General features: G+C 40.1%; 1 protein-coding gene and 1 long non-coding RNA gene across 53 annotated transcripts in view; one reads left to right on the forward strand and one right to left on the reverse strand.

Annotated features, from left to right (window-relative positions):
• The window catches only part of LOC147843774 (uncharacterized), a 321977-nt gene that overhangs the window by 171094 nt on the left and 131341 nt on the right, over positions 1-19542 (forward strand). The window lies entirely within an intron of this gene.
• mcc (MCC regulator of WNT signaling pathway) overlaps positions 1-19542 on the reverse strand; it is a 164152-nt gene that overhangs the window by 3212 nt on the left and 141398 nt on the right. For 50 of the 52 annotated variants that reach the window (XM_087251094.1, XM_087251093.1, XM_087251092.1 and 47 more), the window contains 4 exons: positions 13747-13987; positions 9649-9852; positions 3848-3939; positions 3099-3221 (listed from right to left, as the gene is read on the reverse strand). In XM_087251094.1, coding sequence (XP_087107220.1) covers positions 3099-3221; positions 3848-3939; positions 9649-9852; positions 13747-13987 — 660 coding nt within the window. 52 annotated transcript variants of the gene reach the window in all.

Consider the following 19542-nt stretch of genomic DNA (forward strand, 5'->3'; position numbering starts at 1 on the left):
TTCGGGTGTTTCATTTTAACTTTCGACTTCTGTTGTAAGTTGATACCGCATGGCGAACAGAAAGAAAATCCTCCGCATTTCGTGACTCGGTGTTCCTTTAAGGTAATAAAATCGCTGCTTAGGCTACACGGTAGAATTTTAATAAGAGTATTATCTTAATCATATTAAAATCGGAGTATTGGTGTCTTATGTTAATGTACTCAGAACGTCTGGTGAAGTCGCGAGCTGTCAAAGACAGGGCATTACTCTGCCTTTCAGCATGAGCCCTCCAGGTTTAGCGTGTTTCCTCATTAAACGCAATGAAAGCGTATGCTTCGCGTTGTTGTGTCAGAATCCTTGTGAAATACAGTAATACTTTAGGACGCTTAGTTTAAGCAGATTTGATGAACGTGATCATGCGTGTTGAATCTGAGGGGAGTCGCTCCAGTATGGAAGGCCGTTGGGGCCAAAACGTCTGCAGCGCGTTGTGTGTGTGTCTGTGTCAGGCCCGTTAAGGGGTGTCAGGGGTGGAGTGAGCGACGTATCTGAGTAGGGGCGAGAGGGGTGTGCAATGTATTTAACGACCGGTTTGCGAGAAATTATCATTCATTTGCGGGCATTTGGGAGTCTCTGTGCACTTGCGGGATACTCCTAGTCTAAGCAACTGGATAAATGTGAAGGAGGATTAAGCAAAATTGTTTCTACTCTATAATTAATGTTCTCAACTCACAGCAATAAAACTCTACAATGAGTGCAACAGTTTGTATTCTATAGTTTATTATTATAATTTTCCATATCTGCAATTCCTGTATTTTGGCATTTTTTGCAGTCCACTAAGAATCCAACATGGAGATCAATGTTTTCTTTATTGGCATTGATTGTTTTGAAATTTAAATGTCATTAACATGCCTGTGTTTTAATTTCTGTAATAAATATGGCTGTCAAGCCAGGATCTTGATGGTTTATTGTGGGTATGTTGTTTACATGAAGAAATCTGTGTTACAAGTAAACAAAAATTCTATTAAACAATTATTTATTGAATTTAAATAGTTTTGTCTTGCGTTTACATTAATTTTACATTTGATTAGCCAAAATTACAAGTTTCAGTATTTTAAGTTCGATTAATCGCGAATAATTTTTAAAAAAAGGTGCGATTAATTAGTTAATTTTTTTTAATCGATTGACAGCACTAATATATATATATATATATACACACACACACACACACACACACATATATATACATACATACACACACACACACACACACACACACACATATATATATATATATATATATATATATATATATATATATATATATATATATATATATATATAGCCCAAATCAGAAAAAAGCTTTGACACTATGGAAAACACAAATAAAAAAATAAAGTTCATTTCATTTTAGACGATATAGACTCAGACTCTGATGTTTTGTCTGGTTAACTCCATTTCACTTATAATACTAATATCCATCCTTTCCTATCAGTCAAAACAGTTGTGACAGGAGCAGTTTATTGCAGTGATCAGGTAAACTGGTGAAGTAATGGTGTGATGTGACACAGGTGATGTCAGCAGGTGATTGTGATTATGATTTGGTACAAAAGCAGCATCCAAGAAAGGTCTAGTCCTTTAGGAGCAAAGATGAGCCGAGGATCGCCAGTTTGCCAACAAATGATTGAAATGTTCAAACACAGAGAGAGGAAGACACTCGGATATTTCAGCTTCAACAGTGCAGAACATCATTAAAAGACTCAAGGAATCTGGAGGAGTTTCAGTGCGCAAAGGACAAGAGCTCAAGCCTCAGCTGAACAGTCTCTGATCCTTCAGGGGGCGCTGCATCAACAATCTTCATTTATCTATTAGCCAGTGTCACCACATGGACTCAGGATTACTGCAGCAAACCTTTGTCAAGTATGTAGTTACATCCACAAATGCCAGTGAAAACTGTGCTGTGTTAAAAGGAAGCCAACAGTGTCCAGAAGCGCTGTCAACTTCTCTGGACTCGGAGGCTTCTGGGATGGACCATCTCGCATTGGAAATGTGTGGTGTGCTCAGATGAATCAGTATTTCAGGTGTTTTTGGGAGAAATGGACAATGTGTGCTCTGGACCAAAGGAAGAAAAGGATAATCTAGACTGTTACCAGCAACAAGTCCAAAAGCCAGGGTCTGTCATGGTATGGGGTTGTGTCAGTGCCCTTGGCAAGGCAACCTGCACTTCAGTGAGGGCACTATTAATGCTGAAATGCACAGAGAGATTCTGGAGCACAATAAGTTGCCTTTTCTTCCAGAGACGTCCATGTATATTTCAATAAGACAATGATAAACTACATTCTGCTCACATTACAGAGTCCTGCTGCAGAGGAAGAGGATACAGGTACTGGACTGGCCTGCCTGCAGTCCTGACCCGTCTCCAATAGAGAATGTGTGGCGCATTTTGAAGTGCAAAACGTGACAATGAAAACACCGTACTGTTGCCCACCTTAAGACTTGAATGAACCGCTACAGTAATTGATCTGTTGTGGTGATTCTATACCAAACTAATATTATCTTATTATAATATTCTGCTTTGTCATGTAAACACTTGTTTGTAGAGCGAGTAGTTTTGTGATGTTTATTATTTCTGGTCATTTCATATAGGCAAATGATTTGGAAGTTCTAAAATAATCGCAAAAACGAGTGCACATTGAAGAATACGGTCAAACAGTTGCTATATACAATCATGAATAACAGTGAAGATTCTTTAGTCGATCCTCGGCTCAGTTGGCGTTTCTGTGGGGAGTTTGCATGTTCTCCCTGCCTTCGCGTGGGTTTCCTCCGGGTGCTCCGGTTTCCCCCACAATCCAAAGACATGCAGTACAGGTGAATTGGGTAGGCTAAATTGTCCGTAGTGTATGAGTGTGTGTGTATGTGTGTATGTTTCCCATTGCGGGTTGGAAGGCTGGAAGGGCATCCCCTGCGTAAAAGATTCTTTAGCAAATTAATATTTAAATGACTAAAGCTGATGTTCTTTCTTTACAGCTCAAGTGTTTGTATGTTCTAGTGCTGTGTGTCCAGCAGGAGGCGCCACTCAGGCTTAGTGATGATAAGGATGGAGTGTGTGTGTGTTTTTGCACCTGTTTGCTCGTTTGAGGTCATTAACGAACTCTGCTGACTGCTGATGCCGGACTTCACTGCTCTTGGTCAATCTCTCCAGCGCAGAGACCAGCTCCTGAACACGAGCCTTCAGCTTCTTCTCTCTGCACACACACACACACACACATAAACATATGCATGTACAGTTTAGGTCTTAATTCATCATCCTCCTGTGATTTCTTGCTTTTTTTCTTCAAATGTTTCACAAATGATGTTGAACAGATTCAGAAATTGTTCACAGTATTTCCTCTAATATTTTTTCTTCTGAAGAAAGTCTGATTTGTTTTATTTCAGCTGGAATAAAAGCAGTTTTTAATTGTTTTAAAGCCATTTTAAGGTCAATATTATTAACCCCTTCAGCAATATTAGTGTTGGATTGTCTCCAGAACAAACCACTGTTATACAATAACTTGCCTAATTACCCTAACTGTACCCTAATTACCCTAGTGAAGCCTTTCAATGTCTCTTTAAGCTGTATAGAAGTGTCTTGAAGAATATTTAGTCTAATATTATTTACTGTCATCATGACAAACAGAAAATAAATCAGTTATTAGAGATGAGTTATTAAAACTATTATGATTAGAAATGTGTTAAAAAAATTCTGTCTGTTAAACAGAAATTGGGGATAAAAAAACATTCAGGAGGGCTGATAAGTCTGACGTCAGCTGTGTGTATACATCTGAAAGCTGTGCTGTAGTGGTGTGTTTCATGCTGTAGTGCGTGTTCTGACCTCCTGAGGGCGCCTGTGAGTTCTGCAGCCAGATCACCATCACTCAGATTCCTCAGATCACACACACTGACGGATGGAGAGTCTCCACAGTCCTGCACACACACACACACACATAAATAAATAAATAAAACAACTACTATGAAGTGTTTTACCGTGTGTAAGGTATGTTTCTTGTTTCCCTGTGTACAGTAAGCGAGGTATTTACTGAGCACTGCGGACTTCTTACAAGATGTCAAATGCATATTTGATGTCTCTAGAGTGTGTAGTTAAACATACATACATACATACACAGTTGAAAGCAGAAGTTTACATACACTGTATAAAAAGTCAGCTGTTAATGTGACTAAACTTTTTGTCTTTTAAGTAAGTGAGGATCATCACATGTGTTTCTGTTCTGCTTAATAGCAGAATATAAGAGATATTGTTTGAGAAATTGTCATAACTTTTCTAAAGTCAAGTTTACACAGTAAGATTATTCTGCCTCTGGAAAAGCTCAGATGATGATGTCAGGGTTTTGGAGGTTTCTGATTGGTTAATTGACAACATTTGAGTTAATTGGAGGCACAACTGTAGAATAGTGTTGAAGGAAAAGCTCAAACACACTGCTTCCTTGTGTGACAACATGTGAAAATCAACAAGCCAGAATCAACAACAAAGCCAAAAAAGCCATGGAGACATGTCCTGTGCTCTGATGGAGCTAAGATTGAACTGTTTGGGCATAATGACCAGTGTTACAATTGGAGGACAAAGAGGAAAGCGCACAAGCCTAGAACACCATCCCAACTGTGAAGTATGGGGGCGGCAGCATCATGTTGAGGGGCTGTTCTGCTGCAGGAGGGACTGGTCCACTTCACAGCATAGATGGCATCATGAAGAAAGAACATTATGGAGAAATACTGAAGCAACATCTCAACACATCAGCCAGGACATTACAACTGGGCCACAAATGGGTCTTCCAGACAGACCATGACCCTAAGCATACTGCCAAATGAGTTCAAATGTGCTTTAAGGACAACAGAGTGAATGTTTTGGAGTGGCCATCACAAAGCCCTGATCTCAATCCTATAGAAAATGTGTGGGCAGAGTTGAAAAAGCTTGAGCGAGCAAGACAGCCTACAAATCTGACTCCGTTACAGCAATTCTGTCAGGAGAAATGGGCCAAAACTCCTGCAAACTATTGTGAGAAGCTTGTGGAAGGAGAAACAAAACATCTGACCAAAGTTACACAGTTTAAAAGAAAAGCTAAAGAAATACTAAGGAAGTGTGTGTAATCTTTCGACTGTCTATAAATTAATCAAAAATTCTCAAAAAAATTCTCTCATTATTCTGGCATTTAGCAAATGTCAATCATTTAGGTAATCCTAACAGACTTAAAGTAGTAAACGTTTAGAATGTTTTACCATCAGACATTTAAAAAAAATGATTATGTTCCGTTTTTTTAGAGTGTGTAAACTTCTACTTTCAAATATATACATACATATCAGAGGTCGCGTTAGACTTTCTCATTGTCTCATTTTGACAGAGGTAAAAATTCCGTCATAACCTATTACTGCCCATCATTTGATTTGCATATTTTTTTATCGCTTTATTCATTCATATTTTAATTATGAACTTGCGCGACGAGCATATAGGCTAAATTATTAATTTACTTGTTTGGCAAATGAACAATAACTCTAACTAATATATTGCTCAACAATTTAAATTTTTTTTTTTGCACTGACAGCGGAGGAAATTAAAACACGACCATTTGTGCCTGAACACAGGCAGATATAAACAACAAAATATAACTATAGAATAAAACAAGAACACAACTTAAAAATATAATTATTCAGATGATGTTCTGGAGAACTATCTGTCTTAACTCATATCTTCCTCCTGGTCTGCGTCGACCTGAACTGGGTGCTGCCTGTGCATCATCAAACGCATCCAGGGAGACCGATGCAGAGGCAGTTGTCATTAAATTCTGTGTCTTTGCCTCAGAACTGTCTTGTGACAGTTTTAAATTTGTTCTGGAGGCTGAAGCCGCGTTCTGCTGCCACACTGGGGAATTACTAGTGCCACTTTAGCGGAAGTGATAAGAAGTTTGCAGGATTCTCTGAATGTGGGATTAACCGATCCTGCGAGCACTCGTTTCACCGGGAATATCACGCGCTCTTTCTGCACCAGGGGTGCGGCTGCACCCCTCTGCGTTTCATAGTGTTCACAAACGCACTCCAAAACACCTGACCTCCTTGCTGTCGACAAAACAAGACAATTGCTAATTAATAAGGGCTATCGCCATCAGCTGGACAGGAGTGGGACTTACAGTTATCAACAAATTACAATAGATCACCCTCAGCATAATCTGTCAAAATGTTGGATCACCTTTCGATTTTTCCGTCACTGCTGAAAAAAATCAGTCAATGACGGAAGATATTCGGTTAATGCAACCACTGATATATATATATATATACACACACACACACACACACACATACAGTTTTGTCCATATTGAGTTTCAGAGAATTTTAGTTGAGCCAATCATTCACTATGCCAATCACTCATTCATTAATATTTATCCATGGCAGACTAAAACCACCAAACTAATTCAAGAACACACTCGGCTACACACTCAGCTACATACAACCTAATTACTCACCAACAAAAACAAACCAAAAGACATGCATAAACCGCTTATGTTAACGCTGTTTTGCATTGAAGCGTCTGGATAAATGCACACATGTAAAACTCTAACCCTAAATGCAATGCAGGACACTCTATTATTGTAAATACCTCTATTATAATGTTTACTGAAGATAATAAACACACACAGACTGGTGTTTAGAGCAGATCCGCTTCAAGGTCACGGTGTGATGGTGCATTCTGGGATATGAAGTGAATCAGCAGAAACTGGAAATGAAGATCTGGTGTAAAAGCTCAGAGGAGAAGATCGATCGAGACGAGAAGAGGAGAAGAAAAAATTCCTCCTCAATAATTCACACCGCTGGAGAGAGCAGACACGCTCTTTATTCTCTACATTACACATCAACATTTTAGTCAACCTTTAGTTTTAGCATTCTAATTAAATTCAGCATATTAGTATTTAATTTAGAAATTTTCATAACATTTTCATGGTTTGTTTTTCTCAAAATATACATATTTAGATTTTTCAGATATTTAGATTTTTGTTTATTAAATTCAATTTAACCTATTATTTCAACATTTCCCCAAAATAAGTTATATTATTGTTTTATTTTCAGCATTTTATTAACAAATAACTTTTTTCTTTGGAATTTATTGAGCATTTCCTCAAGCTTTCATTAAGACTTTTTTACAAAATTTAATCACTTGATCAAAGATGATCCAGCAGCTTTAGATATAACCTCTTATTTCTCTGTTTATCTCAGTATTTACCTCAGTAAGATGTGTACATGTGTCTATATTTTCACAGCAAAACAATAAAAAGAAGTTTGATGCAAATTTATCAAAAACTCTGACGTCTTTCACAAAATCCTGGAGGGATTGATATATGATTATCAGCATATTAGATGACTGATATCGTGGTTTGGGATTTTTGTGGTTGATTTTATGTAGTGTGTGTTGTGTATAGTCTTTATGCATCCTGTTATTCTCCCTCAGGCTAATGATATGGAAAATATTACTGTAAAGTACAAAATATAAGATTTACCAACATAACTGTGTTGTACTACTATTGATTATTTCCGTGTGACAGAACCTACACACACACATTCGCCAATCATCATCAGTTATGAGGTTGTTCCACCCCTACACACATATATGCCAATCCTTATCAGTTATGTGGTTTTCCTGCCCCTACACACACATTCGCCAATCATCATCAGTTATGTGGTTGTCCTGCTCCTACATACACACACATTCGCCAATCATCATCAGTTATGTGGTTGTCCTGCTCCTACATACACACATATTCGCAAATCATCATCAGTTATGTGGTTGTCCAACCCCTACAAACACATTTGCCAATCATCATCAGTTATGTGGTTGTCCCACCCCTACACACACATTCACCACTCATCGTCAGTTATGTGGTTGTCCCGCCTCTACACACACGCATGCCAATCATTATCAGTTTTGTGGTTGTCCCACTTCTACACACACCATTCCTCATGAGTTATGTAGTTATCCCGCCCCTACACACGCATTCACCAGTCATCGTCAGTTATGTGGTTGTCCTGCCCCTACACACACATTCACCAGTCATCGTCAGTTATGTGGTTGTCCTGCCCCTACACACACATTCACCAGTCATCGTCAGTTATGTGGTTGTCCTGCCCCTACACACACACCAAGTGTCATCAGTGATGTGGCTGTCCAGCCTCTAAAAACATACATGCCAATCATCATCAGTTATGTGGTTGTCCCACCCCTACACACACATTTGCCAATCATCATCAGTTATGTTGTTGTCCCACCCCTACACACACATTCGCCAATCATCATCAGTTATGTGGTTGTCCTGCCCCTACACATACATATTCACCAATCATCATTAATTATGTGGTTGTCCCACCCCTACACACACATTCACCAGTCATCGTCAGTTATGTGGTTGTCCTGCCCCTACACACACACCAAGTGTCATCAGTGATGTGGCTGTCCAGCCTCTAAAAACATACATGCCAATCATCATCAGTTATGTGGTTGTCCCACCCCTACACACACATTTGCCAATCATCATCAGTTATGTTGTTGTCCCACCCCTACACACACATTCGCCAATCATCATCAGTTATGTGGTTGTCCTGCCCCTACACATACATATTCACCAATCATCATTAATTATGTGGTTGTCCCACCCCTACACACACATTCACCAGTCATCGTCAGTTATGTGGTTGTCCTGCCCCTACACACACACCAAGTGTCATCAGTGATGTGGCTGTCCAGCCTCTAAAAACATACATGCCAATCATCATCAGTTATGTGGTTGTCCCACCCCTACACACACATTTGCCAATCATCATCAGTTATGTTGTTGTCCCACCCCTACACACACATTCGCCAATCATCATCAGTTATGTGGTTGTCCTGCCCCTACACATACATATTCACCAATCATCATTAATTATGTGGTTGTCCCACCCCTACACACACATTCACCAGTCATCGTCAGTTATGTGGTTGTCCTGCCCCTACACACACACCAAGTGTCATCATTGATGTGGCTGTCCAGCCTCTAAAAACATACATGCCAATCATCATCAGTTATGTGGTTGTCCCACCCCTACACACACATTTGCCAATCATCATCAGTTATGTTGTTGTCCCACCCCTACACACACATTCGCCAATCATCATCAGTTATGTGGTTGTCCTGCCCCTACACATACATATTCACCAATCATCATTAATTATGTGGTTGTCCCACCCCTACACACACATTTGCCAATCATTGTCGGTTATGTGGTTGTCCCACCCCCACACACATTTGCCAATTATCATCAGTTATGTGGTTGTCCTGCTCTGACACACACACATATTCGCCAATCATTATCAGTTATGTGGTTGTTCTGCCCCTACACACACATGTACCAATCATCGTCGGTTACGTGGTTGTCCCACCCCTACACACACAGACACACGTCAATATATATCATTATATCAATTATATAACACATTTTATTGTCAGTAATGAAAACAACGTTGTAACTGAGGAAACTTATCTGTAATTTATCTGATTACTCGTTACTGAAAAAGTTATTTCATAGGTAACGCCGTCTATTCATGACGCTGTTGTTCTCATCACTAATGGTCTGTAGTGTTTATTGCGTGTACTGCACCTTGCTGCTGCTGCTGCTGCAGGTGGAGGTAGAGGTGAGTGCAGTGTGTCTCTGCTCCTGATGTTCCTCCAGCTCAGCCTTCAGATGCTCGATGTGCACCAGATACGCCTGTTCCTGAGCCTCACGACTGCTGAGCTTCAGCTCCAGAGCCTTCTTCTCCTTCTCTAGCAGGTACAGCTGAGCCTTCAGCTCCGCCATCTCCTCCTGACAAACATACACACATCAAAATCACAAAAACAAGTCAAAATTATTCAACCTCCTCTGAAAGTTTTTATACTTTTTCCAATTTTTCCCCAAGTGACATTTAACAGATCAATTAAATTTGCACTGTGTGATGCTATCATGTCAATATGGAGCAAAATCTCAGAGGAATATTTTCAGTAGCTTGTTGAATCTACGCCATGATGGATTAAGGCAGTTCTGAAGGCAAAAAGGGGTCCAACTTGGTACTAGTAAGGTGTACCTAATAAAGTGGCCAGTGAGTGTATGTCAGGAATGATGCATCCTGATTTAATTGCCTACTTGTAGCCTATCAAATGCACACTTTTTAATCCAGTGCATCAAAGCACAAACTTTTTTTTTAACCGATGCACCGACCGATTCAGGGAATCTCGCCATGGCTAATCTGATGGCCTGCTGTGCTGCGCTTTATCTGCTCCTCTTATGTTTTATCCATCTGTGACCTTCAGCGCTGGCGTGTGTGTTTGAGATGATGTGAATCTGTTTGGACACGATGAGAGATGATTTTGATATGAACAACCCAGATGACATTTCTCCAGCAGATTATTGTGAAAGACTGAAGAATGACTGACCTTCAGAGACCGACACTATCAGTCACATCACAGCCAGAGAAATAACACACAGACGCAGCTGCAGCGTGTGTTTACGTCCGCCGTATTCAACTATTCTCAGCTGCAGTTCATATTTCACTGTTTACACTATGCATTCATGATTTTGTGCAGTGCATGTTCATGGTTGGACACTCTCAAGACATGCAAGTAACCTAATATGGGAACACTTTAGTTTAAGTAAAATTTTCTATTATTATTACCTGCCTATCATTAGAATATTGGCTGTTCATTATAAAGTATGACCTTAACATAATAGTTTTAGTAACTCATTTCTAAAAACTGATTTCTTTTATCTTTGTCATGATGACAGTAAATAATATTAGACTAGATATTCTTCAAGACACTAGTATTCAGCTTAAAGTGGCATTTAAAGCCTTCACTAGGGTAATTAGGGTAAAGTTAGGGTAATTAGGCAAGGCATTGTATAACAGTGGTTTGTTCTGGAGACAATCCAACACTGATATTGCTGAAGGGGCTAATAATATTGACCTTAAAATGGCTTTAAAACAATTAAGAACTGCTTTTATTCCAGCCGAAATAAAACAAATCAGACTTTCTCCAGAAGAAAAAATATTATCAGACATACTGTGAACATTTCCTGAATCTGATAAAGAGCCCCTACTACGTTTTTTTGAATATGACCTTCAATGCAGTGTGTAACACAGCTCTGAGTGAATGAAAACATCCAGCTGAGGTTTAAATGTGAAAGTGCAGTATGCTTAAAAATTATGATTCTACAATGAAAAGTCGACTCAATAAGTCGAATAAATGAATCCAGGGTATATACTGGGTCAGTGTATATTTACGATAATGAATATATTGTAAATTATGTTGTTCCATATAACCGGCTATAATAAGGAAAATATGTCTAAACAAAATCCCTAAAATATCTTTTATAACATTATTAGGTGGAAAGAAATAATAGCCTATAGGCTAGTCTGTGTGTGGCAGCATCGCGTCACTGTAAATGAGTTGGCCTATCTGGTTTCGAAATATAAAAAAAACAAGTTTTTATTAGTTTTTGTTTTCTGGTGATTTTATTTTTTGTTATTCAAAATGAAAAATGCAAATCAAATCATTTTTTTCATTTTCAAGAAAAATGAGCCATTTCTTGATTTTCTTTTAAAATTCAAAACCCAAAATCAAAAAACAAATTAAATTACAATTTTTGTTTTTTATTTTTAAAAACGAAAATCAAAAAACAGCTCGTTTTTCATTTTTAAATATCCATTTCTAAAATGAAAATCACTGACCATACTGGAAGCAGAGAGTGAAATTCAATACCTTTTAAGACCTTTTTTAAGACTCTTTCCATACAATTTTAAGAGCTTATAATAAGGCTGGGCGATTAATTGAAAAGTAATCGAAAATCGACATTCAGAACCGTTAATTGCTCCAAATTTTCCAGGTCAATTAATTCAATTACTTTTAATTTATACTTATTATACTATTCTGATATTATGTAAAAGAAAAAAAAGAAAAGAAAAAATAAGTAACCATGTCACAAGACATGTAACGCAGGCTGCGTGATTGGTCCTATGTGTTGAACTTTATCAGTAACTGTTATGCTCTGTTCACACGCACGAGTGACTTACATGTTAAGTCAATGCAAACGCGCGAATAGACATCCTGCGGCGCGATACATGCGAATGGTGCGGCGCGAATGACACAAATGGCGCTGTGCGAATGGCGCGATACGCACGAATGGCGCAGCACGAATTGAGCATTTTGCGCACTTATAACGTGCGTTTTGCGCAAATCTCTCGAGTTCGGAAATCTGAACTTCAGTGGACATTTGCACCGCGTTAACCAATCAGAAGCTTGCTCTTGTAGGGGCATGATTGTGACGTAGAACCTGTTAATGGTGTCCCGGGGGAAATCCTCCAGGCGACAACGACAAGAAGTTCACCAAACTGGGCTGGGCTCAGTCAGAAGCACCGCTGAAAGCCTCCATCATCCAGGTTCAGTTTCCAGTTTATGAGCTCACGGAGCTGGATGCACCTTTGAAAGCATGTAGTGGACTCAGACACGACCCTAAACGTATCGACGCTGTTTTTCAGCCTTCATAAAGCACATAAACACTGTTATTTTCTTCATTAAATCCATGTTAGCCATTTAGCAACGAAGCTACAGTCACTGGGCAGACAGAGGCCCTGCCCATCACGCGAACCTGCGTCTGTTCTGAAGTGAATTTGACACGCGAATGAAGCGGATTTGACGCGTGAATGAATCGAATAAACTTAAATGTTCACACGGCTAGTTACGCACGAATAGCGTGATTTATCTGTGCAATCCGCATCTTGTGTGAACACAGCATTACAGTCCATATGGACCAGATTCTTCCTCCTCCAGATCAGAAGATGCAAGTGTGATTAAAATTGTTGCGTCATTTTGTGCAGTTTGCAAATGTATTTAATTGTGTGTTTTAACTTGTAATCTATGGGCTATTCACATGTCGCATTCAAAAACACATTGAAATCGGAACTTGTGCTTCTTCCTTTACCGATTTTAAATGCGTTTCTGAACTCTCGATCCTCTGCCGTTTGTCATTGTTATGGCCACCATCAGCTGTTCATACACACGGTGTGGTCAAGTAAATAGTTAAATTTTTGCCACTGTGTGGATTAAAACTGAATGTGTGTCACAGTTATTACTTGGAGTTAGAGAGTAGAGTAATATGGTGGTGTTTAACTGCAGTGCTTTAATGCACTCCTGCATTGGGCTCTCACATACTCTGTGCTACTTCATAGCGTGGTGGGCATTTCTCTCCGTCTCGCTCTGAACGCAGTCGAGCAATCACAACAGACTGGGTCATCGGACCAATCAGCGCAGATTAGCATCGCGCTAAGGAGGCGTTTAGGAACAAAATCCTCTAAAGGATTGTTAGTCTGCATTATTTAGGGCAACTGGAGCCAGGAGCACTTCCCAAAACACATTATAATTTAAACAGCATCTGTGCTTATGTTAATCTGTTTTTATTATTCCCGAGGTTTCCATAGTCCTGGACCAGGCCGTATCCTGAGCAGCTGCTGTGGTGGTCATGGAAGAGTGGTGAGCATAAGATCTCTGTAAGTCCCCAGTGACAGACGAGTCCTTGCATTGATCTTGAAGGGCCAGCCTGAACATCAGCCGGTGACCTACTCACACCTGCACCAACTGTAAATGCTGACTGTTAAACGCGTCATAACAGTCTTGTGAAAGTAACTGTATCTGAGGTGTGTGTGCGTGCGTGTGTGTGTGTGTGCACCTTCATGGCCATGAGCTCCTGCATGAGCACAGCGTTCTCCAGGTCCAGTCTCTGCGCGTCTCCCCCGCCGCGGGTTCTGAGTTCTGGGCTGAGCGGCTCGATGTGGACGCTCTCCAGATCCAGCATGGTGAGCTTCACTGCCGCGCGGTCGTTCTTCAGCTGCTGCACGTAATCCTTCAGACGCTGCTCGTCCTCCTTGGAGAAATCTGTGTCACAGCTGCTCGCCGTCGAGCTGGTGGTGCTGAGAGAACACACACACACACACACACACACACACACACACACACACACACACACACACACACACACACACACACACACACAGGTGAGCAAAATACACCAACAATACACTCATACACACACATATGCATAAAGTGACATACGTTTGAGGTCAGAATTGTTCGCTCCCCTGCTTATTTTTCCCCCCCCCAATATTTCTGTTTAACGGAGAGCAGATTTCTTCAACATTTCTAATCATAATAGTGTTAATAACTCATCTCTAATAACTGATTTATTTTCTCTTTGTCATGATGACAGTAAATAATATTAGACTAGATATTCTTCAAGACACTTCTATACAGCTTAAAGTGACATTTAAAGGCTTCACTAGGGTAATTAGGGTAACTAGGCAGGTTAGGGTAATTAGGCAAGTTATTGTATAATGATGGTTAATTCTGTAGACTATCAAGAAAATATATAGCTTAAAGGGGCTAATAATATTGACCTTAAAATGGTGTTTAAAAAATTAAAAACTGCTTTTATTCTAGCCAAAATAAAACAAATAAGACTTTCTTCAGAAGAAAAAATATTATCAGACATACTGTGAAAATTTCCTGAATCTGTTCAACATCATTTGAGAAATATTTAAAAAAAGAAAAAAAAAATCAAAGGGGGGCTAATAATTCTGACTTCAACTGTGTATGCGCACAAAATAAATAAAAGTTCACACGCACGCACGCACGCACACACGCACACACACACACACACACACACACACACACACACACACACACACACACACACACACACACACACACACACACACACACACACATACAAAATAAACCAATAATTCTCTCACATATATACATGCAAACACACACCAAAAACACCTCACACACTCAACATCCACAGCTAATCTTGTGTGTTAAACTTGTTAATAAAATGTACAGTAAATGATTTATAACTAGGGCCAGACGGAATCTGCGGACGTTTTTTGCTATTTCTGCTGAGAATTTTGGTAAAAATCTGCGGAATTACTTTGGGAGTATCATAACTAAAACCTTCATATATTAAATCAAAAGTAATAAATTACTGAATAAAAACTGAATAAATTCAGATTTACACATTTAATCAAGTAAATAAACAGAATTAATAATGGGCTAAAAAATCTGCAGAAATCTGTGGGAATTCTGCAGAAAATCTTTGAAAAATCTCCAGAATTCTGCGCGCGCAGATTCCGTGTGGGCCTATTTATAACCAAATAAATCTCTATATTTATCTCAAGGCATTGAATCTGACTTTGTTTTTGGATTTAGCTGAATTCATTAATATCAACAATAGTTTCTAGACTTCTGTTAAGAGTTTACGAATATTATTACAGTAATAATAATGTATTAAGCATACTAACAAATAATGAATTCGTTCATTCATTTTTCTTCGGCTTAGTCACTTTATTCATCAGAGGTCGCCACAGTGGAATGAACCACCAACTATTCCAGCATATCTTTTACACAGCGGATGCCCTTACAGCTTCAACCCAGTAATTGGAAACATCCATACACACTACGGTCAATTTAGTTGATCAATTCCCCTATAGCGCATGTGTTTGGACTGTGGGTAACCGGAGCACCCGGAGGAAACCCACACCAACACGGAGAGAACATGCAAACTCCACACAGAAACACCAACTGACCCAGCCGAGGCTCGAACCAGCGACCTTCTTGCTGTGAGACCACAGTGCTAACCACTGAGCCACCGTGCCGCCCCCCAAAAATAAATTGGTTACATTAATAATAATATATAATAACATTTAAGGACAATTATTTTTGTATGTGTGTAGTGTTTGAGCAACATCAGTTTGGCCTGTATGAGTGTGTTGAGCTGCAGTGAGGAAGAGTTACTGATGCTCCAGAGTCTTTAATCATCATCAGTGTGAATGAGGACACACACACACACACACACACACACACACACACACACACACACACACACACACACACAATGAAGTGTGAAAATGACTCTCCCTGCCTCAATTAGCAAACCCCGATTACACTGACAACCCCAATTACCTCCATCTGCACTGACACACTCCTGACACACACATGCATGCACACACCTACACACAGTACAAGTATTATATGATACATTTGATTATAAATAAGGAAGCACAATGGCTCAGTGGTTAGCACTGTGGCCTCACAGCAAGAAGGTCGCTGGTTTGAGTCCCGGCTGGGTCAGTTGGTGTTTCTGTGTGGAGTTTGCATGTTCTCCCCGTGTTGGTGTGGGTTTCCTTGGGTGCTCCGGTTTCCCCCACAGTCCAAACACATGCGCTATAGGGGAATCGGTGAACTAAACTGGCCGTAGTGTATGAGTATGTGTGTGTGTGTGTGTGTGTGTGTGTGTGTGTGTGAATGAGAGTGTATGGGTGTTTCTGCAGTGTAAAACATATGCTGGTATAGTTGGCAGTTCATTCCACCGTGGCGACCCCAGATAAATAAGGGACTAAACTGAAGGAAATTGAATGAATGAATGATTATAAATAGCACTATATATTTTTACTAATTTATTTACAGTAAAACAATTATAAAAATATTAAAATTGGGTTTTAATATTTTGGGTTAAACAAAAAAATACAAAAATATTGGGTTAAAACAGCACAACTCGTACATGACTGTAAAAGAGTTCAATGATTTTGTTAAATTCATATAAAATATAAAATATAAAATATTCATAAAAAATAAGCTGAACTGGATGATGCAGAATTTAATGATTTTTTATTTCAAATAATAAAACTGCCAGTTTGAGAAATTGCAGCAGACGTCCGCGCAAATCACCCCAGTCACATGCAATAAGCTCTGTGTGTGTGTGTGTGTGTGTGTGTGTGTGTTTGTGTGTGTGTACCTGTGGGAGGAAACGCACAGTATTAGACTGTCTGAAGTAGTTATTGTGATTAATGTGAGCCGCCTTTTAGTTTTATTTGACATTCATATCATCACTAAAACATTTTTGAATCGCACACAGCAGCCCACACTGACAGAAGAACACAGAGCTGTTGACATTTCTGCAGATTTATTAAAACAGAAAAACTGGAGTATCACATGCTCACGAGTGTTCAGAGTCTGTGCTTATCTTTATCTTTAACTCGGGTGCTGTTTCTCCATATCTTCTGATCATCCAGCTCACAGTGCAGGTCAGAGCAATGAGAATCTTGAGGAGCTGTCTGAAGAGCTCAGGGACAGAAGTGTGGGAAGGCACAGATCTGGACAAGCTTACAGAAACATTTCTGCTGCACTAAAGGCTCCTCAGAGCACAGCGGCCTCCATAATCCTTAAAGGGTCAGGAAACACCAGAACACATGTGTTGAGCTGTTGACAGTGGTATATGTGTCCCACACTGCTAAAAACACTATTAGGACACCTATGTTTCACTAAAAAGTGTAAATTGGTTGTTTTTGCGTTATTTCAAGCAAATTTGTACATGCGGTTTGAAACTAATTTTTGAAGCTGCGTCACGGTCATGAGATAATAGTGTGTATTCCAGCGTGCAGACTGGACGTCTGTGCCAGAGTGTGTCTTATTACGTCTTACAGTGTGCTGCATTAATGCATGAGTAAAGCTTGGTTCAAACCAATCAGCGCGCTCTATTGTGCAACTTCATTAATATTCATTACTGTCACAGTGTTTAGACGACAGAGACGCCACGTTGTGTTGGCAAAACAAGCGTGAAGTGTTGCTTTTATAGTTTGCTGCAGTGAAGTTTTGTTTTCATTTTCTCTCTGTGAGAGCTCATCTGGAGTCACGTGTGGATTAACAGTGTACGCGACGCTCCACAACAATAACTTACGTGTCTAAGGAGGATTATTGTTTACCTGAGAGCTGTTCTCATCTGCAAACGCTGAGATCCGGATTCGCTTGTAGTCTCCTCTTCATAAAGACGCGGCTCTAGTTGCTGGTGATTGTTCTGTCTCTACAGATTTGGTAAGTGAGTGACCAGTGCTCTTTGTTTATTCAGTTTGTTCGTATCGAACTAAGTTAACTATTGCACCGAGAGTAAACATGTTAGCACCACAACCAAACTTTAACCTCGTGTAGGATTTTCATCGCATTTTGTGACCGGAATAACACACGCGGCTTTCTGACGCTACCTGCCGTGTGCATCTAAGTTTCCGGGAAATGCAGAGTTTTTTTTCTCTCATTCGCCGTGCGGTATCAAACATTGCATGAAAAATACACGCTTAGAGCAGTTCCTCGAATCAAATATCTCGTGTGTCGCGAGGGGCATGAATGAATTCCCTGAATGAAAGAGCCAAACTGCAGTTAAAGTCCAACATTTAATAATTTGGCAAATAATTCGACTACAGATGTCCATGTAAACACAGTCACTTTGTCCCCTGTGTGTGTGTGTTTGTGTTTTGACTCTGAAACTCAGCGCCCAAATAGACACACCCACACCATGCCTCTTTTCCTCCTCCGACACTCCCCCTAAACAGAGCTGGACACGCCCACTTCTCTGACTTTTTTCAAAGTAGAGGTGTGAAAACACCCTGCTGAAACGGGGGGGTGTCATGGCCCTTTAACCTCTTAGGGCTTAAGCCTGGTTTATACTTCTGCGTCAAGTGACCGGCATGACCCACGGCGTATGCAACGCGTGTATCTGTGCATTTATACTTCTGCGCGCTGTTTCTGTTGGTCTGCATTAACACTTCTGAAACGCTAGTTGGCAGTGAGGTGTAAATCTTCCTCTGTGTCGAGTTTCTTCTCTGCTGTTTTGCTTTTCCTGAACACTTCCAGGATGTACAAGTGGCTCAAACTCGCTCATTTTGAGGCAGGAACCGGCGGACGTGCAACAACTTTAACTATGAGGTAAACACAAAACAAAACTTTCCATCCGGAGCTCCTTCACGGGACTCCACACTTGTAAACAATCGCTACATTGGGCTTGCGTCCAGCTCGCGTCATTCGCGTGGCTCTCGGTCCCGCCCAGACTCGTCAGCGCTACCAAGCCGACCAATCACAGAGCTTGCGCTATGCGTCGTTGCGACGTGTAGTTACAATTTTTGAGAGGTGCACGTCAGCCACGCTGACGGCCATGGCAAAGGGCTATGCGTTAGCGCCGTAGCATACGCCGGCGTGTGACGCAGAAGTATAAATCAGCCTTTAGTGGCCACATACACGGACAGCACATTTTAGCTCTTATGTTTTATATTGTGTTACAGTAATATAGTGTCATCCAGCATATGAAATGTCCCAAACACTATTTCTACTGTCCAAAATGGGCTAAAGAAGTTGTTTATTCTGATAGTCAATCATGTTAAAATAATGTGTGTGTGTGCGTGCGTGTGTGTGCGTGTGTGTTATTAATGCATTAAAAACTGTCAGGAAAAAACTGCTGTGTTCAAGGCAGAAATAAAGAGTTTTCATTCTGTTACACAAAATTAGGAAACATTGGAAATTAGGAACACGAGTCCACATATTAGTGATGGGTCGTTCATGAATGATTTGTTCGTGCGCACATTTGTGCAGGTGGTATCGTTCATTTCAAGTCTTTTAAGTCGTTCATAGCGGAAAGGCAGAA

Source organism: Danio rerio, chromosome 5 (assembly GCF_052040795.2).
Source record: "Danio rerio strain M-AB ecotype USA chromosome 5, GRCz13ab, whole genome shotgun sequence".
Taxonomy (NCBI): domain Eukaryota; kingdom Metazoa; phylum Chordata; class Actinopteri; order Cypriniformes; family Danionidae; genus Danio; species Danio rerio.